The sequence below is a fragment of the Leptosomus discolor genome, chromosome 5 (assembly GCF_034619465.1).
Source record: "Leptosomus discolor isolate bLepDis1 chromosome 5, bLepDis1.hap2, whole genome shotgun sequence".
Taxonomy (NCBI): domain Eukaryota; kingdom Metazoa; phylum Chordata; class Aves; order Leptosomiformes; family Leptosomidae; genus Leptosomus; species Leptosomus discolor.
The window spans coordinates 8488155-8509433 of record NC_141395.1 but is presented as its reverse complement, the minus strand read 5'-3'; the positions used below and the strand labels follow the sequence as shown (position 1 = coordinate 8509433).

Sequence of the window (21279 nt, the reverse complement as noted above, 5' to 3'; positions counted from 1 at the left end):
TAAAGATGTAATTACACAATGACAGTCGTATGGGCTGTGCGCACTGAGCCAAATCCCCTCTTGGTATTCATCCCAAGTAGCTAGGCTGCGATTATTCATGGCACATCAGCACCCCAGGCTCCAAACAGCTCTCGGGACTATTTAGATGCCCAGTAAGACCCTGCATCTTCCTCAAAGAGTTCACTACCTACACAGGCAATCGGACGAACAATGGAAGAGTCAGAATAAAGCCTGGTTTACAAACGAGCAATTTAGATCAGAAATGAAATATTTTCCAGGATTACAAAGGAATTAGGTGGCAAAACTAGAAACACGCCTTGCAGGACATCGAAGTTAAAGACTGTGACCCTTAATGAGTACAGTGAACAGGGGTTTTAAGCAGCTGGTTATTCAAAGTCACACAACAGGGTACTGTGCAGAAAGCACAAATTATCAGTACAGTTTGGAGGATGAGCGAAAGCCACTTCACAGCCAGGTAAGGTCCTGGTACTTTTATTAGTTTCCAGAATAACTACAGAGTGCATCATGCCAAGTGGTATGGAAATAACACAATCCAAACATCACAGTCATTCCCACAGTCTAGACAGTCTCCTCTCGCAGGACATGCAAGCAAGGCGGATCACCAGTTCCAGACTTGGAAAACTATGTCATGAGATCTTCATTATAAAAGATCCCATAGAATATCAAAAGATGCGTTATCACAATGCAACGGACACAGAGCCAAAACAAACAGCAAGTATGTAAAAGCAAATTCCTGACAAAGCAAAAAGTGAATTCAAGTTTATGAGACTGGAGTAGGGAGGGAAAGAAACGAAGAAACACAGTTGCTAGCTCACGCCATATGAATCTATACAGAGCCACATAAGTTTAGTATAGGAAGACATTATTTCCTTACTATGTTTTAACATACCCTTTAAATCTCGAACAGAAGTTGCAGAGAGGGATGATTATGCTCTGCCAAGAGAAAAGACCAACAAAGCTAGAGGGGCTTAATGGCACAAAGAATATTGACGAGTCCAAATCTTGCTCGGAGGAGTTGCAATCAGTTTTCATGTCCACCTGTGTTCAGTGGCCAGAAACTGGCCAACAGTTTCTCCCAGTTTCTGTGGTCTCTCTTTTATTTACCTCCAACAGACCAGTATATACGTAGTTTGTCTCTGCCCAGAAGGAACCGGACAAGACAACAGTACCTTGCCATGCTATCTTGGTGCCGTGAAACAATTACAGATCAGGGCTCCATTGCACTAGACGCTGAACAAAGACTTGTAGCAGTGTAGTTTTTGCTCTTAACACAAGGCAATCTAAAGCACTGTTTGAGCTGACGCCTTCCAAGGGTCAGCACCAACTTCACGGTACAAGCTTCAAAAGCACAGCATTCATTTAAATAAATGGGCATTTAATGGAAGCAGCACAACTGAGCAATACTCTTGGTACATAAATTTTGTCCTTCCTTATACAGAAACCTTCTCTTCCTCCTGATAACCTTTTCTGTCTCATTTGGGGAAAAAAGGTCATTCTTCTGGACCCAGACAAAAACCCCTTTGGTTTGTGCAAGGGCTAGTGCCCCATATCACAAAGGATAAAAATCACTAGAGCGATACTGAAGTTCACCTTTAGATGACAACAACAAGGAAGAAATTAAAGACTGTATTCCCTGTCCAGCAGCGAAAATGCTCACCTACCCTGACTGGCTTGATTAGACTGAGACAAATTCTGGGAACTGGTATTTCTGCACCATTTTGTCTTCTCTGCCTTCCTTTAGCTACACTTTACAACAGAAATCAGCAATCAGCCCGAATCACCACAAGGATGACTGTAATGCACCTCAAAGAGCCCCTGGAAGAGCTGATACAGATATGGAAACAATGGGAGAAGGCTGGAATTGTTGCAATGGATATTGCAAACAGATTTGAATCAACCGACTCAAACCAGTACAACAAGTTTTTGTTTGGTCTTACAAGCAGGCCTACAAGATTTTAGAATCCTAAAAATCCTAAAAATACAAAAAAAAAAAGAGTTTTCTTTCAAAAAAAAAAAAAAAATCTTAGGAAGATAAATTAATGGATTTTTCTCTGTTCCCAGAACTATCACTGCAAACAGGCCTTTTAGATTGAAGTCACAGTTGTTGGTAAGTATTATAAATGCTACACTACCAGTTCAACTACTTGCCAAAAAAAAAGCAAAAATCTAGTGATTTCTTTTACTTGTAAAATGCTAATTTCCCCAGCTAATTCAAGAAAAAAGCTACCAAGTATATCACAGCAATTTCACTACTATCAATCTGTATAAATTTACCTTCCTAGTTTGCATAAAATTCAAAATGTTGGCCCAGTGCACACGTTCACCTTTCCTCTTCAGAGCCTCAGATGTTGTGACTAATTCTGTCCTAATCGAGATCCCTTTCTTGCATTAGATAAAATCCGACTGTAAATGTTCTGCCTCTTCAGCCTGCAGATCGGTGGCTCTATTCAGGTCACCCTTGCAAAAATATTAATCCAGTGAGCATGTGGCTTCCTCGAGTCAACTCCTGTCATTGCCTGGAGGAGCTCAGGATTGCAGAGCTTAACCTTTGATATGAAAATGGCTGCAATTCACTGTTATTAGTGCATGGGCCCATCACTCCTATTAGGCAGTGAGGTATTGCCTAGAGCAGGATACATCTGTTTCTAGTCATAAAGCGGGATTTGCTTCGTGCTGAAGCCAACTGCCACTCTGATATTCCATATACCCATAGATGCTACGAGAGTACTTCAACATCCCCTGCCTTTGTTATCTAATGTATAAATGGCAATTTCTACTCGAGGGCAATTTAGTTGATATGACATACTTTCTACAGATTGCCTCTGTTTTAGTTTCAGACCTTATATAAATGCATTTTAATGTATTTTTTTTCTGTGTTTAGTGATTCTTACATAATTCTATTTGACTATTTTTTAATGTCAACTAAATACTTGCAGAAACTTGTTGAAGAGACGGATCACTTCGGCGAGTTGCAGTTGAGGGGTAAAACTTATTCCTGCCCCTTCGGATATAGTAATGGTCTTTACAGTGCCGGTGCCCACGACAGCACCCGTGGCAAGCAGAGCAAGGAAACACCAAAAGCAACAAGGGAGTTTCGCTGCCTTTGCGATGGCAAGTCCCACGAGACCCTTCAAAGCCCTGTGTATTCCAAAATACTGCAGCGAACACCTCCCAGCTCCGCAAGCCCTAAACACCGGGGAAGCCCGGGGGGCCGGCGGGGCGGTGGGGGGGGGTTCCCACGGCCGGTGGGGCCGTGGGGGGGATCCCATGGCCCGTTGGGGGGGGGTTCCCACGTCGGCGGGGCGGCGGGGGGTGTTTCCCATGGCTGCGGCTCCCTCTCCTGGTGGAAAGCCAGAGCCCGGCCGGCCACCAGCGCGGGGAGCACCCGGCACCTTCCCGGCCGCGCTCCCACGACCTCGGTTACACTTTGAACACCAGTGGAATGAAAGTAAATCGATTTTAACAATTTCTTGTCGAATTTGGTGACTAAACCGGACCCTGCAAGTGGTTAACCAGGAAGGGGTAACGCAGGCTGGGAAAGGCAGCCGAGCTGAGCACAGGCACTCTCAGCTCTTCTGATTTGGGAAAAGCGAGAACCAGGTTGATTTTTTCGTTGGGAAATGACTGTTGAAAAGGTCTCAGCAATTTCAAGTCATACAGAAACCTCGGATTCATAAAAGCCTTAAAATAAAAAACCTAAAAATCTCTACATACTTGCAAATTTGAAGCAAACAACAAAGAACACTTAGGACACAAGAAGAACTACAAAAAAAATCTTCTATTTTAAAGCCACTGAAGACAAAACTGTAAAGTTGTGAATGAGGACATTTGGCCTAATGAAGTATGAACAATTAATGACATCCAGGAGCATTAAACTAGGCTTGTAAAGAATTTCAATAATCATTATTGATGCTAACTACTACTAATGTCACTGAGTTTCCGTGAGGGCTGTATGATGAAGTTTCTAAGAAAAAGGAGCTAGACACCATGGCTAGCTATGCATAAATACACAGCTTCACAAAGACAAGACAAGGGTCAGACTGCTTTTTTTCCAGTTTAGGATATTTAATATTCAAAGAGACATTTTAAAACAGTGACTGTGCCTCTCTCTCTCTCTGCCACTTTCTAATTAAAGCACAGATAGATGTTTTCATAGATGTAAGGACCCAGAAGTTGGGAAAGACAATTTAGCCTTTTGTATCTCATCTTTAACACTTCATTTATTACTAAATATCATCTATTTTTGAATGACCCGGGTGCTTCTGCAACAACAGCCTTCCCTGCTGCTGAAGGCGACTGCAGAGATTCATCACGCTGGTGACAGAAAGTGCCTCTGTGCTAGTGGCAGTACATTGTGCTGCCATCTGTAAGACCCCAGCTCAAGAGAACCTCAGGATTCCCTCTCCTCCATAAAAACACGGTACGTAGTGCAGATGTTAGTAGCTGGGCCTCTGAACATGCTGACCGTGCTCCTCTGCAGAGGGCACCCTGCTAGCTGATTAATGGGGCAGCATGAATATCAGCAGTGGTGCTGACCACAGAGCCAGGATGGTGGCCCAAGACAGACTGCCCTGGCAGTGCTGAGAGCCAGGAGAGGTAAATGCAGCTCCCAGGAGAGGTGCAGAAAAAGCAGTTTCCTACAATCACGGGCTTCCACTGTAACGGTGCATTTCCAGTTTCCCACAGAAAAAAAAGATGGAGATTTGGCTTTCTATTTTCAACTTCATTTGTCTCCGCTCAACAAAGCACCATCAAGCCAGGGCCTGATCTCCTCTTTCTTCTCTCCAAAAACTAGCACCCACATTGAAAGTCTAAATTGGAGAGAAAGAGCAAACAACTAAAATTACATACAAAACACCCTGGAGTCGGGAAAAGCAGAGAATATAGTCAGATTTTCTACTGATTTTAATAAGATTTCAATCAAGACCTTTTCTGCACTTCAACACATCCATTTCCAGGTGAACTCTCCAGTTCGGCTGTGCGCGTTGAGACGACACAGAGATCTTTTCAGAGCTGATTACTTCAGAAGTTCGGTTTCAATCCAGGCAAAAGACTGGTATGCACTTCCCGTGGTTTTGTAAGCGGTTGTTACATGTATCTGAACACACTACATTTAAGAAAGTTGTAACAAGCAGAAGTGACTCTGTTCCTAGTAATAATGGGCTATCTTACTGACGCTGCGATTTTTTTCTGCCTTTCCTTTATACTTCTTCCACTCTTTAAAAACTTGCAGTCTCTACTGTTTTACAGCAAAAACTGTTTGTAAAGCAAGAATTGTGCTGATCGCATCAAAACTCATTAATATAACTTGTTTTTCCATTATTAGCACCATCTGAGCCTGTTGAAAGCCTTAACCAGGGCTTTAATTTTTCCACAGAGAGCTTTAAATTAATTAGTGGTTTACATGCTAACAAAGAATCTGATACATTCATAAATCAATCTAATGCAGAAGGATTACCAGAGGGTGGAAACCTATTCAGTGGGGACCTCACATTCACTTAACATGGTGGGTTTTTAACAAAAGGGTGCAGGTGTGGAATAGACGGGTACCAGGAACAGCCCATGATAATCACTTTGCATCACTTAAAGACGCAGCAGGACACAGGGTAAATCAGAGCCTAGGGCCCACCCTAAGTGAAACCCATGTAGATATAAAAGGCAGTATCATCCCACTTTAACCTTCACAGCTAAATTGCCAGAGTGGTACAATTTCTTTTGTGTAGCTTACAGGCCACTGAACTAATGGAAAATAGAGTAGAATTCAAGGACTTGGATGCAGAAGTACAAACTAGTGAAACTGTGTAATATATATGTAAATAAAGGTATCGAATAAATATTTTTTAAAAAAATTTTTAATTTAAACTAAAAAAAATTTCTGGGTAATTATGAAATGAATCCAAGTCATTAAAACATGACGTAATTGTGTATACTTTTGGTTCATTGTAGCTTTTTGATCTAGTTTCTGCTAACACAGCACTTAAGCTGCCACAAGAACTCTGCTATGTAACTGTGGCAGCATTTTTCTCCTATTTTTCCTAACCTGGCACTGTTTACTGTTAAGAAAATTTCACAAAAATGAACAACTTTACCTGGCCTTGTTGTAAGTCCTAAAGGTCCAAAGCCATGGATGTAAAGTTAAAACAAAAAAAAAAAAAACAAAGAAAAAAAAGAGAAAAAAATATTTTGATGACTAAAGCAGTTTTCAGTCTTCACTATGTTTCGAAATAAACTTGTGATCTATTTTGAAAACTGCCCGTTTTGATAATGGAATCTCTGTCACCACAGATGGCTGCACAGCCTCCATCAAATGCTGTAAGAACTGTACACATATGAACTGATCACCTTTTCCTTTACAAAAAGGTAAGATGGCCTTGGTGAGTTCAGAAGAAACATGACTAAGAAAACTGTGAACATGCACATTAAGAAATTAAAGGCCATAAGCAACAGGAAGAGCCACCTGGCAATCTAGGCTCAGTGCTGCTCAAACTTTCAGTAGATGGATTGGCAGTAAGTAATTGTGCATTTTGATAATGAATAATCAATATTTCCTGATGGTGGTTCATAAAATAAAGAAACCTGAGCAACCGTCAGGTATTCACAATCTGAATTTATTCAGTCCTCTATTTATAAACACATGCTCACTCAATCCTACAGATGAGGTATCAGATTTTCCATATAACCACACGGAAAAAAAAACATATTACAGGTTATTTGTATATTTTTGGTGAGAACATTTATCTTGAAGTATCTTCATTTAATCTTCTATAGTGCCTTCCAGTAATTAGCCACTTCCAATAACAAATCAGTCACGAAAAAATGTAACTCTGGGACATATTAAAAACCACATTTCTTACAGGGAGCACTGTGGGGCAGACACACTGGTATCGCATACAATACATACTGCCTGATCTTCAACCTCAGCTGAAGTCTCCTCAGAAAAACATCTCCTCATAAACATGCATTTCATCTTCACTTACCATATGTTACTTATACAGATGTACAAACCCATTTTTTGAGCAAATATACTACAGTGTAAGTAGTTTCTGCAGCACACGCTTCATATTTATTTGTCATTATTGATTTTACATACACGCCCACCTCGCTGCAGCGGTTCCTCTGATGCTGGGTGAACCTGAGCACCAGGAGCCTTTCCCGCCCATCACTCCCAAGGACCACATGCAAAAAGATAACAGCTGGCTGCAGGTTACAGCAAATGCTAACTGACGACCCCCCATGCAGGGAAGCAAACCTAAACAGCATATTCTCCCCTTGACTTGTGCTGGGAAGGCAACAGCAAAGAGTATCCACAGCGTTCTCACGCTGTGATCAGAGAGGTGCCATACGGGATGCAGGAAGGACAGGGCAAACCCACCAACCCGTGCATCCCTGCAGTGTGCCGGTGGCAGGGCAGCACACATAGGGACAGGGCACACACTCCCTGCCCACTGACTCTGCCCACCCTAAAAGCGAGCGTGGGTTGACATAACATGGTCACCTCTTACCCTCATGACCTACCTGTGACCACAAAACCCAAATACATTTATTTTTTTTAAAGAAGCAAGAAACACTAGCAGGTATTAAATGAGGTGCCGTCCTGCAAAAGGCTTGCGTGATGCTTCACACAGTTCCCGGGACGCGGGGGAGCGGTGTGGCAGCACGGCTCCTTGTGCTCTCTGCCCCGCTTCACGCCTGGTGTAAGAAATGTTCTCCAGGAGACAGAATGAGGCATTGAAGGTGGCACTAAAGGTGGCACTAAAGGTGGCACTGTGCTCTTCCCAAGTGAAGGAGTTTGTTCACTGAAAACCTTCATGCCAATCTAACTAGCACTACAAACAAAAAATAAAACGGGAGTAAGTAAAGGCAATTAGCTAATTAGTGATTAAATAAAGCTGTGGCCTGTCACTGGCAGGGGGGTGCCATCCCTTTTATCCAGAGTCGCAGCTGGTGACAGTACAGCAAAACCCCTCGGGTGCCCTGTGGCTGGCTGGTGTCCTCGCTGCCAGCCCCAGAGGACTCCGTGCTGTCTCCAGCGGGGTGTCCATCACACCAAAAAGAGCAGCACGTGGGATTCAGTACCCTGCAGGCACACTGCTGCCTGCCAGCACTTCTCCAGAGGAAGCCTCGCCGTTTGCCAAAGGCTTGCTTGCTCGGAATCCCTCGCCGAAAATTTGCTCTGAATGTTTGTAAAGTATTTGCTTCAAAACTGGTATGTGCTGCAGGCTCCTTGCTGCACACCCCAAGAACGCAGGCTACACAAGTTACTTCATCCCTGGCCTCCCCTGTGTTCAAATACTCCATCTCCTGGACCCTTGCTGCTCTCATGCTGCTCACAGCCAAGCAAGTTCATTAATGCTAATTAATGACTGCTGTGTTTCATATTAAAATCACCAGTTCTGAGCTCTGAGACACAAAGAAGTTTCCATACATCAACAGCATCAAAGCAATTGTCTCTACAGGCACACTCATCCTCAGCTGTAGTTGCAGGGTAATTGTGGAAATTACCCCTCAGGGAAGAGGGGAAAAACTACCTAGTGTTTACCCTGGGGCAAGACTGCACCCCTGGAGAGCTTACCTATCAGCTCCCTAATGGGTTACAACACTCGGCCTCTCAACAAATTATACAAAATTACACTCTGGTTAGCAGGGCTATGTGATTAAGCCCATAGTAAAAGGCGTAAGAAGCATCTGACCCTCACGAGATGAGACCACAAGGTGGGTGCATATACCAAAAGCCTTACCAGCTCTAGAAGGTTAATCAATATTGCTTACTTCATGAAGTCTCGGATTATCTCACTAAGTATATTTTACACTCAATATATAATATTATTTCTATGCCTCTAAGGGAAAGCTAGCTTAAAAATATTAAAAGGAAACATTTCAAACAGAGCAAAAAGCTCTTCCAGATTTTGAAATTTGTTTACACTGAAAACTAAAATGCAATTGCAAATCCAGTGCCTGATCTTTGCCATTCTTCCTCAGGCAGAATTCCTCCTGGAAGCAGCATGAGTTTTATCTCAGTCACAGACTCTTGGATTGTGGCTGAACCTGATAAAAGTTTGTTTCTCCGTTCCTCCAGGACTTCTGCTCCAATACACACACAACGTTACCCAGTGGTCAGTCTTCCCAACTGCTTAAACCTCATCTCAAAGTCTTCTGGTGGCCAACGCAGCCACGCTGCAGACCCAAGGGCAGGTGCATCGCGGGCGGTGTTGGGATGGGAGAGGGCAGCAGGGGCTCGGGGCAAATCAGCAATATTTGCCTGAGCAAACCCTGCTCGTCTCCTTCCCCTCCCTACAAGGCATCCAGAGCCCAAAAGGCCCTGTCCCAGTAGGGCCTCCTGCGAGGCACCCTCAGCTCTGCTGGAGCCACGTGTGGCCACAGTGAGAGCTATAGATTCATGGTGGGTTTCTCCTACCTGTCACTTAGCTCCCTCCACATCTCACTTCATTGTATTCATCACTAACAATGACTTACAAAATGCACTCTCTGGAGGCAGGTGGGATTTCAAGGATCCTGCATCACACAGGCTAACAGAGCGTCTGCTCCCCAGAGACTCTCTACAGCTTCTCCTCACTAAGCTAAACTTCCAACCAAATTCTTTCACAACCAGCTATGCAACTCACTCAAACCAGTAGCAGTTCCATGAGTATGTTCAAGAAGACTGGTTTGGGTTTTAAAACCATGCTTTATCCCATGGAAGCCTAAGACATTTTATCTGAAGACAGGGACAAACAAACTCCTTAACAGATGGGAAGAGTTCCTTAGATATTAAGTAATTAAGCACACTCAGCACATGTTGGTTCCTAAAGAAAATTGTTTTGAAGAGATAAGGCACTCTATAAACTATTTGAGGTTAACCAAAAATCTGCCATTTCAACTTTTGGTCACAAGCCTAATCTCATAAATTGCTACATGAAAAATTAAGATGTAAGGAACATTACAAGATTCACAACATTATCAGACTGAGGTTTTTCTAAGCTTCCATGCTTGAATTCTTCCATTTTTTCTGCAGTTGGCTAAGATTTAACAGGCAAGGAATTCTACTGCATTTTGATCCGAAATTGCCTTTCCATGCTTGCCTTGCTTCCAATTCCAGTAAGCACCATCAGCAGGGAAAAGGAAACAGCTTTTCTCTACTGTGGCTTTTTCAAGGCAACCAAGATAGAGCCTTGAGTTCCCTCAGATTTATGAATATATCGTTGGCAACCCATCATTACGGCCAAGACAGTCTTAATGCTCCGGTGACCATCTTCAGCAAGACAAAATGGACCTAAGGCCTGAAGCAGTAAGACAAGAATTGCAAAGCAGCGAGTTGCCGCAGCTTACCATTGCTCCTTCACTCTTACTTTGTGCAACTTCTCGCTGCAGCCGAGCCACAGACAGCTTCTCCCTACGGAAAGAAAAGCGTGTGAGTAGCAGTTCATTTTTCTCTGGCGGAGAGAACGCATCGCTTCCCCATCGGGGTGGCATTCCTGCATATCGCTCGGGTAACCCTCCCGGCAGAGCCTGCTCTCCTCGCCGTGTTTCTCTGCAATATTTAGTGGCTCCGTTATTGTTCCATTTTGTGGCAGTTTGACAGAACTGTCAATAAATCAACTACATCAGAACATCATTTGCTCCATTCAAACTACAAAGTAGCTCATCATGCTGGCGATATGGAAACAGACCATGCAAATTAGATTGTGTTATTTATTTTCCTATGGCCTTGCATATCAGCTTTATTCCACACTATATCAACACAAAGGAGAAGGCTGTTAGATCATCCATAGATGTACACATAAAAATGAAATTTAAAAAAAACCACACATCTATTCTATTCCTAAGCATACTGCACTGCATTTTGCAACTACTGAATTATTAGATTTTTTTTTAATTACTCTTTTTTCATATAAGATTCTTAGCCAAATGTTTGGCTCTACTCAAGTAACCATTTGCTTAATTAAGGATCTGGTAATCACAACATGCTTTCACCTGAAAAAAATTAAGAAAGGAATGAAAGAAGAGGTTTAGTATATATAGAAAAGGAAAGAGATTTTCACAGTGTATGGAGTGGGAAAACGTAGCACGTACAAAGTACCAAGTATGCGAACTGCAAAACCTAGATGGTGGAAGGTGGTGCAGGAACCAAGCACTGCAGGAGGGGTATGGGAAGAGAGGAATTCACTCTGGAATTTCAGCAAAGCAGGAAATACTTTACAGAACAAGTGGGTCTTAAGCAACCTACCATAATTTTAAAAGGATTTAAGAAAAACAAAGGCACTTTTTCAAGCAGGCTATTTTTAAAGAAAAGTATCTGTTTTTGAAAGAAAAGCACCCTGCAGAAACGTCAGAGGAATTTATCAGCACACGAAGAATTTATCTGTGGACAATGAAACATAAAATTTGCAGTTGAATAAATTACTTACAAAAGTTGATCAGCTTTGGAAACTTCCAGCAAAATTATTTTTAAATTAGAATATATCAAGTTTGAAATTGTCCATTTACTTGTGTTTTGCCCAGAGATTTTACTTGGTCTAACTGGAAAGAAAGACCTGAACCATTCCAGTGCAGCATCCTGGCACTGACCTGAGGTATTTAAAATCTCTGCCCCAGTGACCACTCAGTATAACGTACATCTAAGAGTGCCAATGGCTCAGGCCTGCCGAGACATGGCCTGGCCGGCAGCGCCTGCCCTGGCGCAGCCACGCTGTTGAGGGCCGGCAGGGCCAGCCTCGCGCCAGGCTCCAGCCACCAGTCGGCCCTCCACGCCACCCGGCTCTCCTGAGACGTTCTGAGCTCAGGAAAGAAAACCTTCCAAGGAAGTATTAAGTCTTGAAGACGCACAGGCACATCTCCCAGCTCTCTCACCACAGAGAAGAGCAGGGGCTGGAAACTCCCTCCCCCAAAAACCTGCAAAGGTGCCCAGCCGGGGGTGAGGGAGGACCCGGCGGCTGATGATCTCCCCAGGCTCCGTAGCCGCTCCTGTCATTGACTGGGTCACGCTCATCCAGCATGAAAAGCTAAATGCTCTGTGATATTTTATTCCTGATCTTGCAATAAAAGTAGCCTTTAAGCCATTTCTCAGGAACAGTTTCTGCCGAGGAAGGAAGACCTGTGCATACCTGCCTAATTACTGCAGGAATGACAGCACTCGTGTCACTCAGCCATAGTTCAGTGTATGCCTGGGTCACTAAACCAGTCCTCCCTCTCCGTTTCAGATCAGAAGACATTGTACTTAAGTCTCCCTAACAGTTACCTGCCCCCATGTGCTTGCTGCACCCCCACAAATCGGCACCCCTACGCAGCCGGCTGGTGGCACCCTGCATGCATGGTTATCAGATCAATACTAGGCATTGCTAATATTGTGATTCGTGATCGTATACAATGTTGAAACCACTGAATATTGGCAAAACCTAAGGACAATACAGCCACAGCCCAGTGGAAGTTGCACCTGCATCTCTCCAGCATGATACCAAGATCCTCTTTTGTACACCTGAAAAATTACTGACAATTGAGAGTGACGTTAGTACAGTATCGATAGCCTTAACGCAAGCATCCTAAAAACAGCTTCTAAAAGACACGTGCCACCCTCCCTTTTGCTTGCTCAGATACTATCACAGGCAAATTACAAAATTGGTTAATCCTATTTTAAGGATTTAGTTCATCTGCTGGAAATAGCCCACTGCCTTTTTGCACTGCTTCAGTGCCCTAATATGTTTTGGTGGAAAAAGCGAGTATACCCTTTGAGGGGGTTTTGACCTTTTAATTGCAAAACAAATGCCTAAAGATATTTTATGAGAAAAGATGCACAGGGGAAAAAAAAATAAACAAAAAACTTCACAAATCACTCCTCCATACATCTCCTGCCAGTGGTCTGCAGAGATTTATTTAGTTATTCCTCCTACCTCAGGAATACTCCTACCTTCCTCTCTCCATGTTACCTCCAACATGGGATCAGTTCCACATTTCTGGAATCCTGGAATTTTATCAGAGCAAATTCCACTCGAGCTCCATTTGCAAAGGGCTCCTCCTCCTAACTCTTCCCTCGCTGGCTGAGGTTCAGGAAGGGCTTCCTTAACATTTTTCCCAGCGAAGGAGAGCAAAGACTGGCATTCTCATACATCGCTGCTATTAGGAACAGAACCACTTTTCAATAGAAGAAAGTGAAAAAGAAACATGACTATCATTTATGAGAAGCAAACTGCAATAGTGGATACAGAAGAGCCATCTGTTCCAATGTTGTCTAAAAACAAGTGAACTTTGAGGAAAGCAAGCTCTGTGCTCCCACTTCAAATAGGTGCCAGAGCACCTTCTCCCTCCCACCTGCGTTCCCCAGTGAAGGAGCTGTGGACTCGCAGCCAGACATCTGCAGATGGTTACCTTCACCCAGGCAGGACGCGCGGCAGAGGCTCAGCGAGCCTCTGGACCACAGTCACCCCTGAGATCATTCCAGGGAGCTTCATTTGTGATGCACTTGGCCCACCGCCTGCAGTGAGCCATTTCCCACCACCTCTGTTCAAACGTACACCGGTATAATGGGTGAGAAATGGGCTCAGAACCCTGTTACGAGCCAACAGCATTTAACACCAGTTTGCAGTGTTGGAAGTTTTCATATAAGATACATGACGAGAGAGCAAGGGCCTTCATGTCTAAGCATGACCAAATAAACCCATTCGTTACTACCCACCATCTCAGGTAGTTTTGATTAAGACAGCACCTTCAGCGACTTACTCTCAGCCCCTACTTTTTAACACGGTGTTACAATTGGATAATCATTTTACTACGACTGAGCTGCAAAAATAATAAGCTTTTAGTTGCTTTAGCCTTTCAGATGTTTCAAATGCAAAGAATATTTGACACGCAGCTTCAAGTTAATCTTGTTTTTTAATCTTTGCTTTTAAATGGGAAAAATCAGTAGTATTACACTGTTGCTATACAGTTTTATTTATTTTTAATCAAGCATGTTTCATCCCTATAGCATGATTAATTAACAAAGTTAATTAGCAACTACAGCCAACCTGCAAGAAAACAAAATCTTCCCTGAGGATTTAAAAAATTAAAAACATGTTCATTGAGAAGTTCTCATGTTCGCTTTTGAAAAACCACCAAATGATAAAAGGTTTACAAAAACGCTCTTTGAAAGCACAGTTTATGCTCTTCAGTGTGAATATTTGCATTGTAAGTGGCAAAATTCCCAGCCAAGGACTTTGCAAGGAGATAACTAAAGGAGCCAAACAAGGATTCAATTATATCCTTTCCAGATGGAACCATGCACACAAGTAGTCACTGTGTGGATAGAAGAAAGATGTATTTCAAGTCTCAGTATCGCTAGTAGTTATTGCAGTAGCTTGTTCTAAAAAACAACAGTTTGAGGAAAGCCCATTTAGTCCAAGAAAAACACAAATGTGCTAAATAATCCTGCAAATTTGAACTCTCCTTAAACTTAAATTTCTCCTACACTCTCCCTTCCCATCAGTTCAACTCATTCAACGACCACACAAAAAACCCCCATATCATATGATAATACACACAGCTTGGGGCTTCACTACAAAAACTACTTGAACTTCCCCCAATCCACAGGGATAAAGGTAGGTAAGTCGATGCAATCACAGGCCCCACCTATTGCATAATTTTGAACAAATGGTGATACTGTTCCTGATCTGGTAACAGGTATCCTCAGATCAAAAAACCCCACCAAAACACAATACAAGTACACTGGATGCATGAAGGACTCCCTTTTTCTTAGGTCTCCTTTTTTATATTGCTATTTTACATTGATACAATAAAACAAAAAACTCTAGCAGTGAACTTCAGCTTCCCAAATTTTGAAGTAAGATTTTAATTTTTTCTTTCAAAACCTCCAATTCAGAAGCTCTCAGATACGGGGCTTTGCTTCTCCATCTAACACAGAAAGATATCACTTAAAATAGCTTCTGCATAAAGTTATGAAATAAAGATCCCCTTAAAATGTGCTGAATTATATCCACTTGCCAAGATCTCAGCCATACAGAATCAGGATATATTTTCAGTCATTAATAATAATTTTACAGTTTCAATGAAGAAAAACGATTTTAGAGTTTTAATGAAGAACACAATCAAAACTCACAAAGAATGGAAAATGTCTTAGTAACATCATCCAAAACTTAAGTTAATGCTTCAGTGAATCTTAATCCCCATGACCCAATGGGAAGACAAGGGCTCTGTCAAACCCTGACATTGTCCTTTCCTGTCTTGATCACACCCAGCAGCCCCACGACCTGGCAGCGTGCACTGACAGGTCTTGCATTTTCCACAGACACACGAAGATTTCAAACTTTTCCTATTTCCTTTTTCCCAAGTAAATTACTACCTTCCTACACAAGGAATGAATGTGGACAAAATTTAATAGGTATGACAGCTGCCAGTTTCTCTACTTGCTATTTTTTTCCACAAACAGGAAAGTGTTTCACCCTTTCTCGGAAACTTTCACTCTAAAGTGAAGTGGTTGGTTCGGCATCATAAAATGAAGACTAGGTTTTTCTTCCATTTTACAACTTGTACTATTTGTAAAGCCAGAAAATCATCACTTGACCCATTGAAAAAGTCAAGCTTTGAAAACACACTTTTAACATTTCTTTTGGTTTTAGTGGCTCTGTCCAATCAGAGTGGCCAAGCTACATGCCAAGTGAGTCCTTCTGTGCCTTCTGCAGGCTATTCTGGAGTAGAGAAATTCAAACCAAGTTTCCCCATCTATGCTATTGCTGTGAGATTCAGAAGGTGAATAAATACTTTGTTCACTCAGGGAAAGAGCAAACAGAAAAATGACAGAGACTCGGAATCTGAATTTGCAAGGCGTCCCTAACCACTCCTTATTTATCACCTACCAAAATTATTTCTATTTAACGTTTCCCCTCCACTGTATCATCACTTGTAGCCGCAGCACGGTTTTCAAATGAACCAGAAAAAAACACCACTAAAATCCATTAAACATGGATTAAACATAGCATGGTGCTAACAACTGACCTAGGGCAGGGCGCTAGTCTGTGCGCAGAGACACAAGCCCGGCTTCCTTGAACTCCTGGTTTTCCAGGGAGGTTTCCCATCTGAATGCTGACCTGACTCCGTCGAGTCTATGAGATCTGACAAGGGAAGAGCCGAGGGTGGAACAGCTGCAGTGAACTAATGCGCCTCTTTCAGCTCCTATTGCGATCGCGGTGGTTAGCGATGCTGCAACCTTCCTTCCTACTGAAGATCACGTACAACAAAGGCATTTGGTGCTTTATAAATGTCAGCGCCGTGTGTGTTCTGAGACTGGTCTTTTAGAGTCGCAATGGTTTAACTAGACCTGGTAATAAAAGAGTCATCTTGCAAAGAAATATTCATTGCAAATATAAAGCTCAGCCAAGTAAGAGCTTTATTTTATTATTTTTACAATAATTGCAAAGTTAAAAGAGTTACAATAATGGAAGTACTAATGCTGTCAAGCAGAAGCAGAAGAGATAGGACGAGCCACCAGCAAGGCACAGGCTCCTATTTATTGCTAATTTATTTGTAATAAAAGATAAGCATACAGAAAACATAATTTACATTAAATTTCTCTTCTACAAGATATGATACTACCAAATCCAGACAAGCAAAACAGGTAGTAACTTACTTAAATTGTATTTTCTTTGGGTGACACTAACAGCAAGGAAACAAAACCCCAGAATTGCAACTATAATCTAAAATAGGTATCAGCAAGCCCCAGGGGCTCCTCACCCACTTCCAGTGGATTTTTATGTACATGAAATCTGAAGCAGAAGTTCAGAGAAGACAATCTAGTTACTTTCCAAAAGCATCCAAACAAGACATCAAATACAAAAGACATACCATGGAAGAAATCACAGGGTACCACAGGGCTGAGTCACACACCCTGGTCAGAAAGGAGGAGGCAAAGAGAGGAACCTCGTGGGCACAGAGACTTCATTATAAAAGCAAAAAGCTCGTCTTTGGCTAAGAAAGAGGGACAGAGCCACGGCAAAGAAATTAGAACAGGAAAGGTTATCAGGAGTCCACAGCATATTATCACAGGATTGTTTTCATGACAAATTACTCTCAGCACCAGCACAGCAGCCAAGGCTGGCTGGGCCCTTGAGCACGGTCATTCGCCTGTCCTAAGCATGTGCATGGGGGCGGACGGCAAAGCATTTTCAACAGAAGCACCTTCTCTCATATTGGCAATCTTTATGGCTTCATTGACATTCATTGTTTTCAACACTGAAATTATGGGTGCAACACTGCACACATTAGTGATTCACTGGTATTTCAGACAACATGTCAAATATATCTATTTTTTAATGCTGGGCTGTCTCCATCCACTACTAGTGCTGACTCCACAACACAGCCCACCTCTCAAATTCTGTATATATTTGGGCCAACAGTATCAGACATAGTTAGGAAGGTCTAGACTCAAGGCTTAAAATGTTGAGTGTTTTCCCCTCTTGAGCTTTGACACTATTTTTAACCTTGGTAATGTAGAAAAGCTAGAAAGTGAAGAGCAAAAGCTTTTTAGGGACCTTTAAATAACATTCATTAGTAACTGCTGAATAATTAGAATGACAATAAGTAGAGCCACCAACTCCCTTTCAGTTCCTTGACAAGACACGGAGATGGTACCAGCCATCACAATCAATGCAACTTCTTGATTAAGAAAAAAATCTTAAAGGTAAAAAAAAAGTGATTCCTTCCACATGACGCACACACTCAGTTGTAGGATAAAACATTAATGTCTGTATGACACCATACCAAATCATCAGGATAATTATGAATTATATCAAGCAATCATTTTACAAATCTCCTGGAACACCTCACTTATGACCATTATTCATGAGATAATGCATTCAGTTGCAATTTTTTGCCAGATATATACCTCTGAAACCCTTTCTTTGGGGGCTGAGATTCCAGGTGGAAGAAGAAAATGGGTGGGGGGAAAAAAAGCTGATATTTTTTACAAAACACAAAATGAGAGGAAAAAAGATTAACATTTTCCTAATCATTTCTAAAGTCTGCCGACAGTAACGAGAGATACAGATTTATTTTAAAAATCAGCCCAAACATAAAACAGTAAAATGCAGTAGCCAAGGTAGTTACACTTGGCTATCAACTTTAATGCAACATCACGTATGAAACATCAAACACCTAAGTGCCAAGAAACACCAAGTGAACAGCACTACAGTAGTGAACTTTGAAACACATTTAAAGTACAGGTGTTCACACTGCAAATTAAATACTCCATACATTATGTAAATTTTGCATTTATCAAAAAGCATAGTTAAAGTTTTAGCTGGGCCAAATTCTGTGCAGATTTTCTCCCTGTTTAAACCTCTTGATTCAATATACCCCATAAACTACTATAGCACACTACTACAAATAAATGAGCACAGGATCTGTCCCACAAATTTGTTATTATTAAAAACGGTACATTAACCATAAACCTTATTTCTCTGTTCTGCTATCCACGCTGTAAAGCACCTAGCAAAAGCAATTCAACAAATTCACACTGTTGTAGTTTGTAATTTCTTAACATAAGTGATTGATTTATCAATTTTAATGTTACATTAACAGTAATATTTGTATTTAATGCTGTATTATTTCTGCCAATAAGTTGCAATCCAAGAAGCATACAGTGGGAATTTGTATAATTAGGCAAGCTGCCAAGTTCTCAAAGACTTACTGTCATGGAAAACCTCAGTGTTCAAACAGGAAAAAAAAAAGAAGAAAAGGACTAACATAAGTCAGTTTGGAATATTAATTCAGTAAAAGAAACCTTACATTACAGCACAGGCAGCTGTTGTGCACAGAATCCCATCCTTTACCACAAGAATGACTGTGTGCTCTTCTTTTCAGATGCTGCTTTAAAATATCTTACAGAAATGAAAGCATCTGTTTAATGAAAGCCCTAAAATGCTCTAAAATGGTACCAAATGTCTTTCTGAGAATTCTGTCACAGTACGAGGCCTACAGTTTGCACTTTTCTAATTAAAACAAAATAGTAGTGTTTATCTTCTTTTTGACAGCATCCTCTGAGCCACTGCATCATTCTTTTGACCTTCTCCCGTACAGGTCAGTGTGGAAAGCGTATTTTACACTACCATCTTTCCCTTCTGGTACACCACTAATTCACCTGATCCTCCTGTAGCAGGACACAGTCCAGGAGCTCCGCTTCTTTCAATGGGACAATAAGACAGGTTGCTAAAAACCTCCCAGTTTAGCTTAACATTGCAGCTGGGTTCAAAGTGGGTAACGAAAGAGGTGCTACTACAAGACAGTTTGGCCCACAGGAGAAAGACAACAGTTTACAGAACCACCTTTTAGCCCTTCTTATTTCCAACACACACAACTGCCACTCTTCGTTTCGTGTGCCCAAAAGATGCTTTTTTTTGGTCCTCATCCCCAAATACACCTGCTCTCAATGCTGGAAGTACTGAAGCCGGCGACATTTGGCTGTTCAGCGGAGCCGACACGAGCCTGGCAACACATCAGTCGCCAACACAGGGAAGATGCTGCTAAAGCAGATGCCACTTTCCAGAGTCAGATTTTGATTTCTGTGACTCAATGAAACTGAAAGCAACAGCAGAGATGTGAATACAGCCGCTCTCTCTCCATAGTCATCAAAAGATTATTTTTTAATGCGCGTTCAAGAATGAAGAGCTAGAGTACGGACTAGAAGGAAACCACTACATGTAAGGGTATTTTTCACATCTTGCCTTTCTTCAGCATGTCATTCAGCACTTCTACTCTAGTCTAGATTTAAAACCAGCTGTAGGTTGCCATGAGGGAAAGTATAGCTGTCTCTCCTCAGTTTAATTGCCCCTAGCAGTGTCTTTCAGCTCGTGAGTGTACAAGTTCTTAGTTGGTGTTTTGCTGTCCATTTTTAAGCTGGGTCAAGCCATCCTCTAGACTAGATGGGAGTCTCAATTCTTGTGTTTCTGGTTGAGATGTTCTGTATGGTTTGAAGTGCTAAATCCTTACAACACACAGATATACTATTTTTATTGCATTGTTTATTTGTGTTAAGTTTTTTTAAAATATATATATTTGGAATCCAGAAGATATCTCCTGATACATGAAGAATTCTCTTCTGGATTGTGACCGAAACAGAATTAGCTATGAATCCTGAACCCCTTCAGCCATTTCTAGTAAAACTGAATTCTTATTTTTCACTAAGCCGAGACTTAAGACTTTGGAAAACCAAAATTAAATGAAAAAACAAGCAAACAAGGTGTTCTTTTTTGAAAAGGACTTGAAAGTTGAGTTAACAAGTCCCCTAATCACTGGTTGCTAATATATATTTTTTCTCTGGAGATTTGTCACACAGAGATGATGTGCTGCGGAAATTCTTTTGAAAGGATATGCATTTCCCTAAAGGATTTTTAATGAGAATTTATTGCTCATGAAAGATTCAGCATTGGCAGCACTTCAGTCTTCAGTTAACAATCTTTGTTTATTAACATAAAATGCATCATGCTTAACAGGAGCATAACTTTCTCAACCAATGCATCAAAGCACAAAAGAATTCTCACTCCTTCAGTCATATCCCCTGAGGCTGTCTGAGAGGGTGCTAGCTGAAATTCATATGGTTGTCCTCTATGAAAATGAAGTTAGAACCCTTGTTTCACATAAGGCTGAAAATCATGGAAACATTTCTTCGTTACCGAAATTACTGACATAAACTAACAGCAAGAAACGGCAGCAGACTGCTATTACGTCTCATAGTGTCTATTCCTTCCATGCAAACCTTTTACCAGTATCAGAAGATCTTTGATTAGTCCTAATCCTAATTGCTGTTAAATTCCACGAGTAACATTCATGCAAAGTGCTGACTCCACAGCCTGTTAGTAATTACTACCTTTTGAAACTCAATGAATTTGCAAGAGTGATGAAGGCTATAAGCAACTGAGTCTGTAAACTAGAGATCCCAGAAACACACCACTAAGCCATCTCTTGTATTTCTATGGAAATAAAAAGGTAGAAATGCATTTCTTCAGAAAAACAGGACCAAAAGGACAACTGAAGAAACTGAGGTTAAGGCACAAAACCCAAATACATTGATTTGGACCTAAGCTCAACCAAACTCTTTGATCCCACTGCTTTCTTCATAACTAGCTTCCCTTCTGCTCTGTCCGAACGATACACCCAGCTCTCGGTTTTTGTGAGAATGTTTAGAAAGATTTTTCTCCCTGTTCTCTACAAAGCTGCTCAGTTTTGCTCTTACAATTCAAAGAAGATAACTGATTTTGCTTCATTACTGGTTGACCTCTT

At 41.6% G+C, this 21279-nt stretch overlaps 1 protein-coding gene across 1 annotated transcript in view; it reads right to left on the bottom strand.

Annotated features, from left to right (window-relative positions):
• NCKAP5 (NCK associated protein 5) overlaps positions 1–21279 on the bottom strand; it is a 272102-nt gene that overhangs the window by 206664 nt on the left and 44159 nt on the right. Inside the window, exon 3 of the mRNA XM_086465475.1 lies at positions 10348–10407. Within this exon, the coding sequence (XP_086321601.1) occupies positions 10348–10407 (60 nt within the window). The remainder of the gene's footprint in view (positions 1–10347; positions 10408–21279) is intronic.